Source organism: Eleutherodactylus coqui, chromosome 4, assembly GCF_035609145.1.
Source record: "Eleutherodactylus coqui strain aEleCoq1 chromosome 4, aEleCoq1.hap1, whole genome shotgun sequence".
NCBI lineage: Eukaryota > Metazoa > Chordata > Amphibia > Anura > Eleutherodactylidae > Eleutherodactylus > Eleutherodactylus coqui.
Window position 1 is genome coordinate 250,810,958 of NC_089840.1, and position 14,312 is coordinate 250,825,269.

At 45.7% G+C, this 14,312-nt stretch overlaps 2 protein-coding genes across 2 annotated transcripts in view; both read right to left on the reverse strand.

The window, feature by feature from the left end:
• Window positions 1-1,927: 1,927 nt before the first annotated feature.
• Window positions 1,928-14,312, reverse strand: part of LOC136626213 (peroxisome proliferator-activated receptor gamma coactivator-related protein 1-like) — an 82,421-nt gene continuing 70,036 nt past the window's right edge. Inside the window, exon 15 of the transcript XR_010792640.1 lies at window positions 1,928-2,063. The gene's annotated coding sequence lies outside the window, so the exon portion shown is untranslated. The remainder of the gene's footprint in view (window positions 2,064-14,312) is intronic.
• Window positions 1,928-14,312, reverse strand: part of PPRC1 (PPARG related coactivator 1) — a 30,965-nt gene continuing 18,580 nt past the window's right edge. The window contains exons 9-14 of the mRNA XM_066601067.1: window positions 12,578-13,391; window positions 9,465-9,644; window positions 9,288-9,345; window positions 7,569-7,690; window positions 5,116-5,267; window positions 1,928-2,343 (exon numbers count right to left, since the gene is read on the reverse strand). Of these exons, the coding sequence (XP_066457164.1) occupies window positions 2,240-2,343; window positions 5,116-5,267; window positions 7,569-7,690; window positions 9,288-9,345; window positions 9,465-9,644; window positions 12,578-13,391 (1,430 nt within the window). The 3' untranslated portion in view covers window positions 1,928-2,239. The remainder of the gene's footprint in view (window positions 2,344-5,115; window positions 5,268-7,568; window positions 7,691-9,287; window positions 9,346-9,464; window positions 9,645-12,577; window positions 13,392-14,312) is intronic.

The window sequence follows — 14,312 nt, forward strand, 5'->3', positions numbered from 1 at the left end:
TTTATACTGGGGCAGGAGCCTTGGTCCTGGCTTCCATGAAACTATTGGAGATTTCTAGCAATCCCACTGAATATGTAGTGACCCCAAAAAGTGTCCTACAGAACATTGATACTGTTTTGAGGTAGTTCAGACACTCTCCTGGGCCTTAAATGGTTAACCTGCCCAGTAACAAGATATGGCATTTTCATTGGCTGACAGCAGTCCCAATTCTCATTCACCTGTGGCAATGTCTGAGGCACTGACAATATTGAGGAAATCCTGAAAACATGACCTGTTGAGGTCCCTGAGGACTGGAATTGGGGAACACTGTGTTAAACAATCAGAGCAGAGCAGATGTATGTAAGGCGAGTGAGAGCAGTGGTAAGAAGATTGAGAGTGGAGACAGAGCAAGGAGTGGATGGCAGAGAGATCCCGAGGCGGGTGAGCAGCTGTATCACACAGGCATATCCCAGTACAGAAACCATCAGAATGCCACCAGCTGTACAGCTGACACCGGGGTCTGATGGTGGGATGTCACCAACACATGGAGTACAGGACGTGGCATCTCTCTTGAACCTTCCAAAATCCACTGTTGGCAATGTTATTGAGAAATGGAGGCCATCTGGCGTATGTGGTGCAGCCACATTCAAAAGGGACCTTGTAAACTGAGAGACCGTGGACAACGAAGTCTTATACGAGCTGTAAAGGCATCACACAGTCTGCGAATCACTCAGTCAGGAGGTCTCTGAGGCCATAGAACATCCATTAGTACCTCGACCATCTGCATGCAAAGGGTTAGCATGGACGAGCGGCTGCACAGAAGCCTAACATCACAGTAGTGAATGTACAGAGGCGCCTGCGATGGAGCATCGTTCTTGGATTGTCATAGAATGGTAGAGTTGGAAGGGACCTCCAGGGTCATCAGGTCCAACCCCCTGTTCAATGCAGGATTCACTAAATCATCCCAGACAGATGTATGTCCAGCCTCTGTTTGAAGACTTCCATTGAAGGGGAACTCACCATCTCCCGTGGCAACCTGTTCCACTCATTAATCACCCTCACCATCAGAAAGATTTTTCTAATATCGAATCTGTCTCCTCCCTTTCAGTTTTATCCCATTGCCTCTAGCCTTTCCTTGTGTGTGGAAGCATGTGGTGTGATCAGATGAATCACAGTACACCATCTAACATTCGGATAGCCACATTTGGGGATGACCATTGCCTGGGCAGTGGTTTCTACACAAATGCTTCACCCCAACAGTGAAATTTGGAGAAGCTTCAGTTATGGCAGGGGTGTTTCTGCTGGAAAGAGCTAGGGCCATTGGTTATAGTAGAGTCTACACTCAATGCCAATGGGTTTAAAGACAGTGTGGACAACGTGGCATTGAGGCTGGTTTGAGAACATCTGCAAGCTTCACTGGCCAGCCAAAAGTCTACATCAAGCATCTTTAGGATGACCTAGGACGCCAAATCTGTGACGCCTAACACACCCTGCATCACGATCTGAAGATCTGCTCGAAGGAATAGAAGCAAATCCATCCACACATTATCAGAATTTAGTGTAAAGCAAGCCTATGAGGGTTTCCGCAGTTAGAGGCCAAGGGCGGCCCAACACTGTATTGAAGAGCATGAAGTCAAATTGCATCAACTTCTGGGTGTGTCCCAATACTTTTGCCAACGTAGTGCATCTGCCACATGCCACAGCATGGAAGCACTATAGAATGATACACTGCGCACAAAACCCTACAGGAATGTATGAGCACATTAAACTGCATTGTGTATGTAAACTGCTATATGCCAAAAGAACGCTGCCATCTAGTGGTCAAACGCTTATTAGCAACACACTGTAGAAGTCAGTTCTTCAGGGCTCATATTCCCCTTACCCCTACTATACATCAAGAGATGTGGGTAATGTTCATGACTCTGCACCTCAATAACGACACAACCAGTAATTTGATATTATATTTATTACCGATCTGCATAGTAATTCCTCTCCGCACAGTCAGTCCCAGAGTGTTCAGAAAGCGCTGGTAAATAGGTTAAAAAAAAGAAATGCAATAAAAAAAGAAATTATGTGTCTTTGAACTTTTTTTATGATTAATTTTTTTTTGTTTATTAGAAATACTCCAGCTCTCCCCCCCCCCCCCCCCGGACGTCCGGAGTCTCCCACTTGTAGTTACTGAATGGCCTTCTATCCAGTGTCCTGAGGTAAATCCGTTTGGTTATACATCATCCTATTGTAGTGATCGCTGGGCGTAGCGTTACCTCCGGTGACTCTTCTGGGCTTGTTTTAATAACGTGTCGAAATCTAGACTTTCAAATTTACTTCGAGTGGACGCCGGGTCAAAGTCATCCCGGTTCGAATCTGGAAATGAAGACGTAAAGAAGTAACGTTATGTAACTACAGAAATGGGCTAAATGACGAAAATGGCAATTCTAAATCACCGCCTAATGCAAAAAAACCCAAAAAAGACAAACATTAGCCAAAGAACTAAGTACAGTCCGTGCAAGCTCACAGCGTAGGACTCCAAGGGTCCCAACTGCAGTCGCTGCTGTGTAATTAACCCTTTCTAATCCAATTTGTATCCTGGTTTTCCTAGGGGGCTTACTCTTTTCCTGCTGTTATACAATGGCGCTATCTGCTGGCAAAAGCCAGTACTGCATGAGGTGACACGTTGGATAGGCTCCAACAGCAGAGAGGCTGGCAATATACAGTAAGAGAACCCCGATGGACGTCCTCCAACATCGGAGCTGTACAGCCTTCAATCATAATGTCTTTAGACGACAGTGGATTGGAAAGGGTTAAGGCTTGACGTGACCCTTCGGGCCTGAACAAGCAAAGATGGCCGCATTGCTTCTCTGACTACCTGATGCAAACTGTGCATAGCATACATTGGTGGTCTACGATGCAATATGCTGCTCTTGACTGGCCAGCACAGGTTAATCCAAGCAGGTGTAGTGTCTTATACTAATGATACGTACTAATGTACAGTACACATCAGGCAGTCAGAGAAGCTGGTGCGGCCATCTGTTTGTTCAGGCCTGGACGGTCGCTTTAAAGGGAGCCCGTTAGTTTCCACTCATTAAACAGGTTGTCTGGGACTTTTACTATTAATGACCCAGGTTTAGGATAGATCATTAATAGTTAGTTGGTAGGGGCCTGCCGCTTGGGATCCCCACTAAATCACTGTCCATAGTGCAAAGGCTTGAGCTGGTACTACATTAAATGGCAGCTGTGCCTGCACTACCAAACTGTGCTGCTGCATTGCTGACAGCACTGCTAGCAAGGACATCTAGGATCTTGAGAATCGGACCCCCTCTCATCAAGTACCGATGACTAGTGTTGCTCAATTTTCGCAAAATGAGGTTAGTTAAAATTTCCCACAATGCCTGCTGCAGAGGTCAGCATGCAGCTAATCATCAACCAAGGTACCTTGCTGATGTCACCAAATGTGTCCTCCATCTAGCATATGGGCAGCAGTTTCATTGTACGCCTGCATCACATGACCTAGCCATATATAACGTAGGCACAGTGTAACCAGCGACCACTTTACAATTTAGTACAGACGAAGAAGCTGAATAATTGTTTATATGCCTATATAACATGTGGTCTGTTAGGGACAGATATTCTACAGAGGATATACTGCTGCTGGTGTGAAAGCTTATATGCCAGCAGAGAACCTAAACGGGGTTCTATTGGAGGGAGCAGAGAAAGAAGCTGCATCACTTTTGTATGTCTATATGAAGTGTGGTCTGTACACCAACGTCAACGTATATAGCAGCAAAGCAGACTGACAAAATATGCTTTAACGTGCGGAATACTGCAGTTCTCAGTGTGTGGCCTCAGACGTAGTTCGAAGTTGCCAGTCTATCCACTACTGTTTACTTGCAGACTGTACGCAGCTAGCAGTGGGTTGGGGTTCAATTACGCCTCGCTGAACGGGGATAGCTCACAAAAAACACAAGCTATACTCCGTGGTCACACATCATGCTTCCCAGGGATTGCGGCTTATTTAGTTGGTGGTGTTTTGTTGTTAAAAAACAAAAAGAAAACCAAACAGGGAAACCGCAAATACCCAAGAGGAGAAAGTACTTGATCTAACAAGGAGAGGGAAAAAAAAAAGCTGTCAGGGAGGAGGAGGACATGGATGGACAGCACTCTGCCAAGGCAGCGAGTAGGGTGTTGAAGAAAAACATAAGGGCAGTGCCATAAGCCTCAAGTACTACTAGTCCCAGCAGCAGCATCATCAGGCCCACAGCTGGGTCTGCTCACAGGACTTGTGCAGCCTGGGCATTCCTTGAAACCACATCTGATGACAGAAAAGTGGTCCTCTGTAAGATCTGCGTTGGGGAAATTACATGGAGAGCAAATTAACGAACCCTTTTTTTAACTCCCATTGTCTTTAATGAGTTGGAATTAACCATCTCGATTCACAACGATTTTCTTGAAATCAGCCCGATACAGACTCAGATTACTTCAATAAATCACTCTTCACTGCTGATGACCTGACCTTTAAGGGGTTGTGTCAAAAAAACAAAAACAAAAAAAACCACTCACCTGTGCCATATGGGGCGGTCACTGGGAGGCTGCTGCTCCTCTTTCACTCCAGCAGCTGTCCGATCGCAGGGCAGAAGCTGGCAAAGTGCCAGCTTCCGCCCCTGCTCTGACCATGCCGGGGGGCAAGTACTGCCGCCTGGGTCAGTGGTTGGCATGTCACAAGTGACGCGTTGCCCACCGATTGGCATGGCTGCATCTAACCTCTGCCATCCTCGGAGAGTCAACGGCGAGTGCGCATGCATCCCCCTTTCCCGTGCGCATGGGCACTTGCTGTCAACTCTCCGTAGACGACAGAGGGTAGACACAGCCAGGACTCTTCTTTTACAGGTTTAACTCTACAGGCATGCAGGGAAGGATGCAGGCGAGTATACATTTTTTTTATTTTACTGACAGAACCCTTTTAAGGATAGGTCACCAATAGAAAAAGTCCCCAAATGCCCCAAAGTACCTCCTAAAACCATCCCCAGTGTGTTGTCAGCCACCAGACCACTACCCATATAGCTTAGGATATCTGTGTGTAGACTGGTTGGGTTTATGTCCTCTAGTAGCAGACTTAGTTCCCTTCACACAAGTACTTACCAAGATCGGCATAATTACTTCTACAAAACTGCCTTCTGCCTCCGAAGCAGAGATCAAAAGGCAACTCGTCTGGAAGGCACAGCTTGTGACCATTTTCTATAGCAGCAAAGGCCTCTCTGGTGCAGCGGTACGTGACAAAGCCATAGTTATCACTGGGGGAGAAGAGGACTACAAGTTAATACAAATCGTGTGCATGACTGTAACCATACAAGGTAAAGGTCTACTACAGCAGTTGTCCTAACAGGAGATCCCTTTGATATCACACGTTTGTGGCCTTAAATGGGATTTCCAGGACTAAATCACTGACGACTTAACCTCAGGATGGGTCAGCAATTATAGGTGGAGGTCTGCTGATTGGGCTCCCTGCCGATCAGCTAAGTGAAGTCACAGCGGAGCTTGTGTGAGTGCCAGGGAAGCTGAAGTCCATACCAGGCATGGAGCTATCCATCTATATAAAAATCTGTGCCTAGTAATGCAATTCAATGCTATTCAATTGAATGGGGCTGACCTGTTCTCGGGCCACGTGACCTATGAGCGCGATATCACAGGCTTGAGAAGAGGTTGCGGTGCTTGTGCAAGTCTCTCAGTCCTCTTCAGACTACTGGTGACCTATCCAGAGGGTAGGTCAACAGTTTAGTACTGGCGGGCCCCTTTAAAGAACAATACACCATATATACTCGAGTATAAGCCTAGTTTTTTCAGCACATTTTTTTAGGCTGAAAAAGCCCTCCTAGGCTTATACTCGAAGTAATAAAAAAAAAAAAACGCAATACTCACCTCCCAGCCTGCATCTGTGTCCCCGGCGCGATGTTCTCTCCGGCGATGCAGCAAGGTGCTAGAGAATTCTCCCTGCTCAGCTTTGAATTCACCCACCGTTAGCGCTGTGTAGGTAAGCGCCGTGATTGGATCAAGCGCCGTGATTGGATCAAGCGCCGTGATTGGATCAAGCGCCAGCCAATCACAGCCGGCACTCAATCAATCACAACCATTCAGTGGATGACATCACTGAATGGCTGCGATTGGTTTATCTAGCACGGGCTGTGATTTGCAGGCGCTCGATCCAATCACAGCGCCTATCTACACAGCGCTGACGGCAGGGGAATTCAAAGCCGAGCAGGGAGATGACAGCGGGGAGAATTCTCAAGCAGCTTGCCGCACCGCCAGGGAGACCATCGCGCCGGATACAGACGCCGGCTGGGAGGTGAATCTTGCATTTTTTCTTTACCTAGTATATACTTGAGTATAGCTAGGCTTATACTTGAGTCAATAAGTTTTACCAGTTTTTTTGTGGTAAAACTTATTGATTCGGGTGGGCTAATACTTGAGTATATATGGTATATTATATATTCCCCCCCTCCCCCAGTGTCGCATTCCAAGAGCTATACTTAGTTATCAATCCCTAGAGCTGTATCATGAAGAAATTAGCAGTTTTTTTATGTACTTCTCATCCACAATCCCTTGGGAATATAAGCAGCACTCACCTAATGCTTGGAGTACTATGTAATACATTCTATAAAGCTTTCTATGTATTAAGTCATGTCCCTGGCATGGCCCAATAAGCAGAAGCTCATGCAAGTCCTGAAAACCTTCACTAGACACTGGCTGCCATGGTTAACGGCTCTGGCACTGAAGTACCAGTAGAAGTTGGCAAGTACAAGAAGGTTTTTGCAGCATTTACAGTACAAGCTGCAGGGACAGGATGTATAAACCCTCGTCCACCTGATGCAGAAAAACTCCCCACGTAGTTGACACGCTGCAGATTCCAGTGCAGATCCAACCCTTTGCAAAAGGGTGAAACCCGCCCCATTAGCTGCTGATTTGGCCGCTTCAAATTAACGGTGAATCCTATATGCAGACAGCCATCATCCCACCAAAAATGTCAGTCTCACTCAACCAATATAACAAGACCAAAAATCAATACCCAAGACAGGACTGCAGAAGGCATTAAAAAATTGTTTATTAAAAATTACATATATAATAAAAACATAGAAAAAACAAATTACGAACAAAATGCAGCATCAATACATACCTCAGGTCAGACATACAAGAACTTGCTAAAGAAAATCATATCAACCAAGCTCCATGTCATGCACATAATAAAGTGTTACCATGTAACCCAGGGTCTGGAAATCCCTGCGCCCCGGAGCGCACATGCTGCCCTTGGCTTTGTCCTGGACTTTATTGTGTGCATGACATTGAGCTTGGTTGATAGGATCATGATTTTCTTTAGGAACGGCTTCTACCTGTGACCTTTGTGATGTATTTCCCCTATGCATTAATGCTGCATTTCCTTCATGTTGTTTTTAAACCTTTATTGAAAATTACACAAATAAAAACTTTATAATTTCTTCTTAGACATTGATTTTGGGGTTGTTCAAATTAACGGTGTATTCAACGAGTGTTTTCTACTGCTCATGTGAGCACTGCCCTAAGTGTACAATGAAAACACTCACCCCTCCTCTCTGAAGTGAATGGTGCATTCCTCTATCTCCCCGAAAGCAGAGAAGCGCCGTCTCAGCTCCGATCTTGTCATGAGGTTGTTGATCTTCCCGATGTACACGACTCTCCTCTCCTCCTGCAACGTCAGGAACACTCATATTAAAAGTGGCAAATGCCCATATATCATCATATTCACCCCAAATATAACAGGTCACAGAGCATAAGCAATGGCGGACTCTTCATGCTACATACTAACATTGCTCTGCTGGCATCGTTTATTCTCCCTGCGGTAATCACTTCACTCCTCACGGATTTGCTGAGAAAAGTGACTTCCAAGCAAGTCACTCCGTAATTACAGACCAACTTAAGATCGCTATGAAACCATAATTAAAAGAACTACAAGTCAAGATGGCTGATAACAGCGAGCAACAGACTACATTGCAAAAAGTAGGCTTCCAGTGAATACAGCAAAAAGATCCACAGGCTCCCATTGACTGGATAGAGGCCTCTCCGACCCTCTTCATGCCGGGATCCGTTGAGGATAGTTTTTTTTTCTTGCACAGCAGACTGCGCAATTCTATCTAGAACGCCCCTTGAAAAAAATGAATCTGCTAAATGGATGCCATTGGATGGTATTCGCCACAAACATCTGTTTGGGGGAGACGTCATGAGCTTATCAAAAGCATTTTTTAACGACGTATCCATTAAAAGGATCTATGGGTGACCGATGTGAGACGGGTGTCCAACAGTCACGAATCAAAAAGTGCAGAAAAACACATATGTACTTGTAACACTATAGTAAATCTGCACCAACACCACATATGTCGCATCACAAACTGAAAAAAAAATCCTAAAAATAAGAAACGCAACACATCTAAAAATATCACATCGTTATTGAAATTACTACTTACATAAAAAAATATGAAAATGATCCACTAATCCATAAAATAATGTGCAATAAACCCTGTGCATCTAGTAACAAAACATCTTCAACAGATTAAGCCAAAGCCTAAGTGCAATATTACAGCATTACCAAATATACAGATCACAGACCCCCGTATACAATGCGACAAGAGATGGCGTCAGCACCATTGGTCTCCAGCCCGCTTTGCCTCCAAGCACAGGAGCGATCATCGCGACTGCTGTCAACACTTCAGCACCCAACAGCTGTCCCATATGAAAGGGGCTTTAGAGAACACTACCCGTTGTGGTGGTCTCCACGAGAAATATTACCTCCCTATCTCACAGCATGATAATCAGATGAACGAACATTGGAAATATGTTTGTTCCCAATTATTGTAAAAGAAGCAGCAATCAGCCAACAAGTGAGCAAATGTTTGCTTGCTTGTTGGCTGATTGCATGTTTTATGCAGGTCAAAAAAAAACAAACTGGTTGCTGGCAGCACATCTCTCCATGTAAATAGGGAATGCATTGCTGACAACAGGCAAACTGTATGGGGCCCGCACAATTGTAATAATGATCATTTGTCCCCATACAGTTCACAAATCGGCCAACCCGAAAAGCCGTTTAAAAAGGCGTCGACTGACTTGTTATATTGGTGTAAAAGGATCCTTAGACTCCACAGGTTAATAGATTGTATTGTTTTGTAGGCTGTGTAGTAAACAGATTGAATTCCAGCAGCCAGGTAGCCAAAACGTTTAGAAGCATGACAAAGCAGCTCCTGGATGTCCAGCAGGCCCCATAGTGTTGACCCATGGCTGGAAGTACTTACTATGGCTCTCTCCTTATGATACATCCTCCTCCTGTTATAACTTTCTCTGGATTCACACCTGCCAAACAGACGTTATATTACCAAACAGATTCAGACTCAAAATATAAAAACTACCCCCTTGTAGCGGTGCATAAAACCAAACCACGTCTTTAAGTCTCACGCAACATATAAACATACCTCCTGCTTCGGCTCCGGTATCTCCGCCCGTAAGGTGATCTGGATCGTGACCTGGACCGACTGGAAGGAGGAGAGCACGACCGGGATGAACGTGAGGAAGACCTAGAGGAGCTGCGGGAGCCATAACTAGATCGGGAGGAGGAGCGCGATCTGTGCCTACTTCTAGATCTGTAACGGGATCTAAGACAAGAAGAACACAAGATAAATGGCGCCCGATATGGGAGGGGGGGAGGGATGAAAGAGCCAGCAGACAGGTAAATTTCATGGTATATGCCTGTATATCAACATCGTCAATGAAAAAAAGAGCGCGTAATACTGCATTTTTCCTGCAGGGGCAGCATCAGCTGATAGGGATTTTGGAAGCCAGATGCTTGGCAATAAGCCGACTGCTTTTAGAGTATGTTCCCACATAGTGGAAATTCAGTGGATTCTCCACAGTGGAAGATTTGCAGCATTTTCACACCAAAATTAGCAGTTAGTGCGGATTTTGACTCAAAATCAGCTGTGCATCCAGCTGATTTTAGCCTGTACTGTGCTCCTTCCACCTACCAAATACTGCGCGCTCCTGTACCCTACTGCTACTGAACGCTCCCGGAATTTATGTGATGCGCCGGTCACATTAAGGCACTTCTGCATCACATGACTGGCGGTGCTCAGTACCAGTTGCCGGTGTGCGCTGCGTTCTGGGCAGAATCGAGCAGTATTTGGAGATTAGAGGAGGGCTGTGAAGGCAAATTTCAGGGTGAAATGCACACGAGCAGATTTGCATTGCAGAGTCTGGAGTGGGCGACTGCCTCCGGAATCCGCTGCAAATATGGCCCATAGCAAGCAACGCAAAATGATTCTTCATGCACACGAGCGGAAACCAATTGCGGTTTCCGCTACTAGATTGAAAAAAAACGCAGCATGCTTTATTTTCCTGCTGATTCCTCATGGACGGTTCCATTGAAGTCAATAAAAAGCCATCCAACCCACGACCCATCTGCAATAGACATTGTGGACGGGCAGCGGATTCCACAAGACAGACAGGAGTTTTAAAAAAAAAAAAAAAAAAAAAGAAAATCTGTAGTGCACATGTCTAACGGTGGACCATCAAGGTACGAGCGGATGCCAGTTGGGCACAGGGTCAGATTCAGCTGCAGACTCCTGCATGTGGAATCCACCCCACCCATGTGCATGTGGCCTTAATGGGTTATTTGATGCAGAAACGCTGCGGGATTCTCTGCTGAAGGGTTTTCACAGGCTTAAGAGGCCAAGTGCTGTCTGTGGCTGTATCACCACTGAAGCCTGCGGTTGGTTGAGGAGTCAATGGACGGCACGTCACCGCCACAGCAGCGAGGACAGGGTGCAAATTTAGGAAGAGAGTCCTAATGTCTCTAAAATGGCTTGCATGATTAATACTTTCTAGGGTAACTATATACCTTTATGCAGTTGTATGCTTGACCAAGACCTTGTGCCAACGTTGCTGCCAAATTCTTGGAGGAATAAAGACATATTTGCACCTTGTCATTTAGCAAATTTGGGGTCTCATCCCCTGCACCCCCACTGATCAAAGCTTTAAAAAAAATTTTAAAAATGCCAAAAATTCTTAATGTCATGATCTATATTAAAAACACAATCCTGCAGTTTTCACACCAAACACTAATCCTGCTACTCTGACACTTCTTGTTCTGAAGAGAAAACTTTTCAGCAGTCATCTCTATCACAGGCAAGATTACACTAAAAGGTGACACCTGTACACAAAGACGACAAAATCCACCATAACCAATAGGTGATGTCACAGCTCACCTCTTCCTCCCTTTCTCCCTGCACAGGTTACAAGGCAAGCCCACAACATTCTTCCATAGAATTCAATGGATTCTCTCCTCTCCATTGTAGCTGTGGCCCAAGAGGCTGCTGTAAAGAATCTGCTAACTGCAGGTCAGGTGAAATGCCTGCCCGCCCCCATAGTCATGTAGACACAAAGGAATTGTAATCGGAAAGTAAAAAACAGACAATTCTGTTTACAGGAGTAACTATTACGGCTCCTTTTATCTGGTCACGCTAAACTAGACCGGAGCCAATTACTACAATATCTGGTTTCCCGCCGACTAGATCTCCTGTGTCGGTTCTGCATAATTCTGTGTAGGGAAGATAAAAGAGATGCAACCAATTCAACCTCCACCTAGAGACTCCAACACTTTCCAGGAACCAAAGTTACGAACTCCGGCAATATACTGAAAGGAAGTGAAACTGCGAACCTCGCAGCCTCACCTGGTATTACAGCTCAACTCCAATGACATGAATGAGGCCGAGCCGTCCTACTACACAACCTGAAGAAAGCTGCCATGTTGTTCTAATCTTGTACAACTGCTCCAAGCGTGACGTCATCTCCCTCATCAGATTGGAGTTAGCAGAAATTGCCCAATTCATACTTGCAGCATTATCCAAGCAGCCGGCACACGGCTGGGCCCTTCAGGGCTCCGGTTACACCAGTAGGACCAGCTGCCAACAGCTCCTCGATCTGTGTAAGCCCCCAGAGCAAGTGAACAAGTTGCCAAGTCAGCAGCGGCATCACACAATGTTGTGCCATTTCTGCTGAACACATGGCTCAGATGTGACGTCCCGCCGGCGGTGCGAGCGCTAGGATGTCCGAAGATTTCATCTCAGAGCCGACGGCACAAAAGAAAACACTTGCACTACAATTGTTAACTCCTGCTACCCCAAGTGCGCAGTTTACATACAGGCACATTAAGGGTATGTTCGGAGTCACTGCAGAAAGTGCTCGCCAAAGGCGTGGCTTTTGATGCAGATTTTGGTGCGGATTCACCACAGATGTCACCCCATCAAGTAAACTCCATAGTGAAACTCTGCAGCACAAAACAAGCGGTGGATTTAACACCTTCCTGGCCACACCACGTAAAGTCCACTCTATACACAGCAGCTAACCGTTTTTGACCGTCAACAGCAACTGCCGCAAACTGAGCTAGCGCTGATAGAGACCATTAAGATGCAGTAGTCAAAATGGACCCCTCTAGTGCCCCATCACAGAAAAGTTTACTAAGAGTGTGCCCAACCCCTTTAAAACAAAGTACAGTTCACTGCCCAATACAAGAACCCAACGAGATACTTACGTTCTTCTCCTCTTTAATGAAGGCGACCTTGACCGAGACCTCGAGGACGAAGAGGAGGAGGATCTCGAATCTGAACGACTACCACTAGACCGGCCTCTCCAAGAGGATCTCTGGGGACTGGGGGAACCCTTGTATTTCCTGTAGCAGCGCAGCGCCCTCCGTGACACCGAGGCGCTCCCTCTTTTCAGATCAGTTCTGTTCTCTCGGCTGTCACTACGACAAGGCGAGGCGTCTGGAGACATTAATACTGAAGCCGATGGATTGGTGACTGCAGACTCGGGCATAACATTAGTCCTATGGTCCAGGGGGGCACTGGTGGCTTGCTGAATGCTACCACAAGGTGTAACCGGTTTGACAGGGGCACAGGTGGTACTTTGGTTGGCAACGACTAGAGGTGCACTTGGCGCCGGCTGCTTTGGGCAAGCCTCGCTTTGCTGACGTTTGTTGAATTGCACTATGGGTTTGATAGTGATGTTTTGATGGTGCTTCACGTTCCAGCGAGAGCCTTCTTCACACTGCGATGGTGGGGCAGGATACGCAACAGCGGTGGTGGAAGGCTTGTTTTTGGCGCACTGATTTGTCAGGATGCAGTAGTCGTGGTCTCCAGAGGCCACATGGATAGGAGGCACCGCTACAGAGGAAGAAGGTCCGGCGCTACGATTTTTCAGACGGCTTTGTGGTAGTGGCTCGATGAGTTTTGTAGTCTTCAGAGGTGAGCGGGTCCTCTCTTGGCCCTGCAAAGCCTTGGACTTAGGAGGCCCAGCGACCAGAGACTTCCAGAGCTGATGCGGAGGAGTCGCAGGAGGGGTGAGACCTTTGAAACACAAAATGACTTATTACAATCTACGGCATGTCCTGTAATCACTTCATACTAATACACCATTTATAGCGGATACCGAGACGAAGCCACTTCTAACATTTTACAATTTAACCCCTTAAATGTCCCACATATGTTATATGGAGGAACTATGCGCAGAACACTCCAGGAAAACCGATACGTTATTGGCAGTGTGGCAACAGTCGATTGACTGAGTCTGCAATAGAGTTCTGCAATATGTTTTCTTGAGACTTACAGGCCCAGGGTTGACTAGTATCCTTTGCTTGACAATGGGGATTACCATTTTGAACTCCCTACCTTATCCTACACACACAGTTAAGCAACTATTTACATTTTATTTTTTAGGGTGGGGTGAGTGTTTCATTGGCAGTACAAACACCATTGCAATTGACTGTACCATTCTCTGACCAACTATACACTGTAATGCTAGTGTACTGCAGTGTATTATAGTCTGCCAGTGTTTTACCGACATGAACCCCATCTATTGTATTTGCCTATTAAAGAAATGCTATGGCAGATGAAGGACCTCTGACTGCCATGATAATCCAACAGCCCTTGGCAACAACAAGGGGTGACCAACTCTCTGCTCTTTTAAACACCGTAGAAGGCAGAGCTGCTATTAAAAACACAAATCTAGAGAGTTTAGGAATATATTATGACATTGCCCTAGGAAATTGTCTGTGTTAGATAAAACACCATTCTAATTGTCAAAGACAAAAAATACCTATAGTTAACATCCCCCAAATATAAATATTTTATTTAAAAAAAACACATCGATTGATTTTTAAAATAAAGGGGCAAATTGTGATAGTAATGCAATGTGACCAGCAGTCCTCAATCATCATCATGCATATACAAACTAATAGGCCTGGATGGCCAACTTCCAAAAGCCTATGT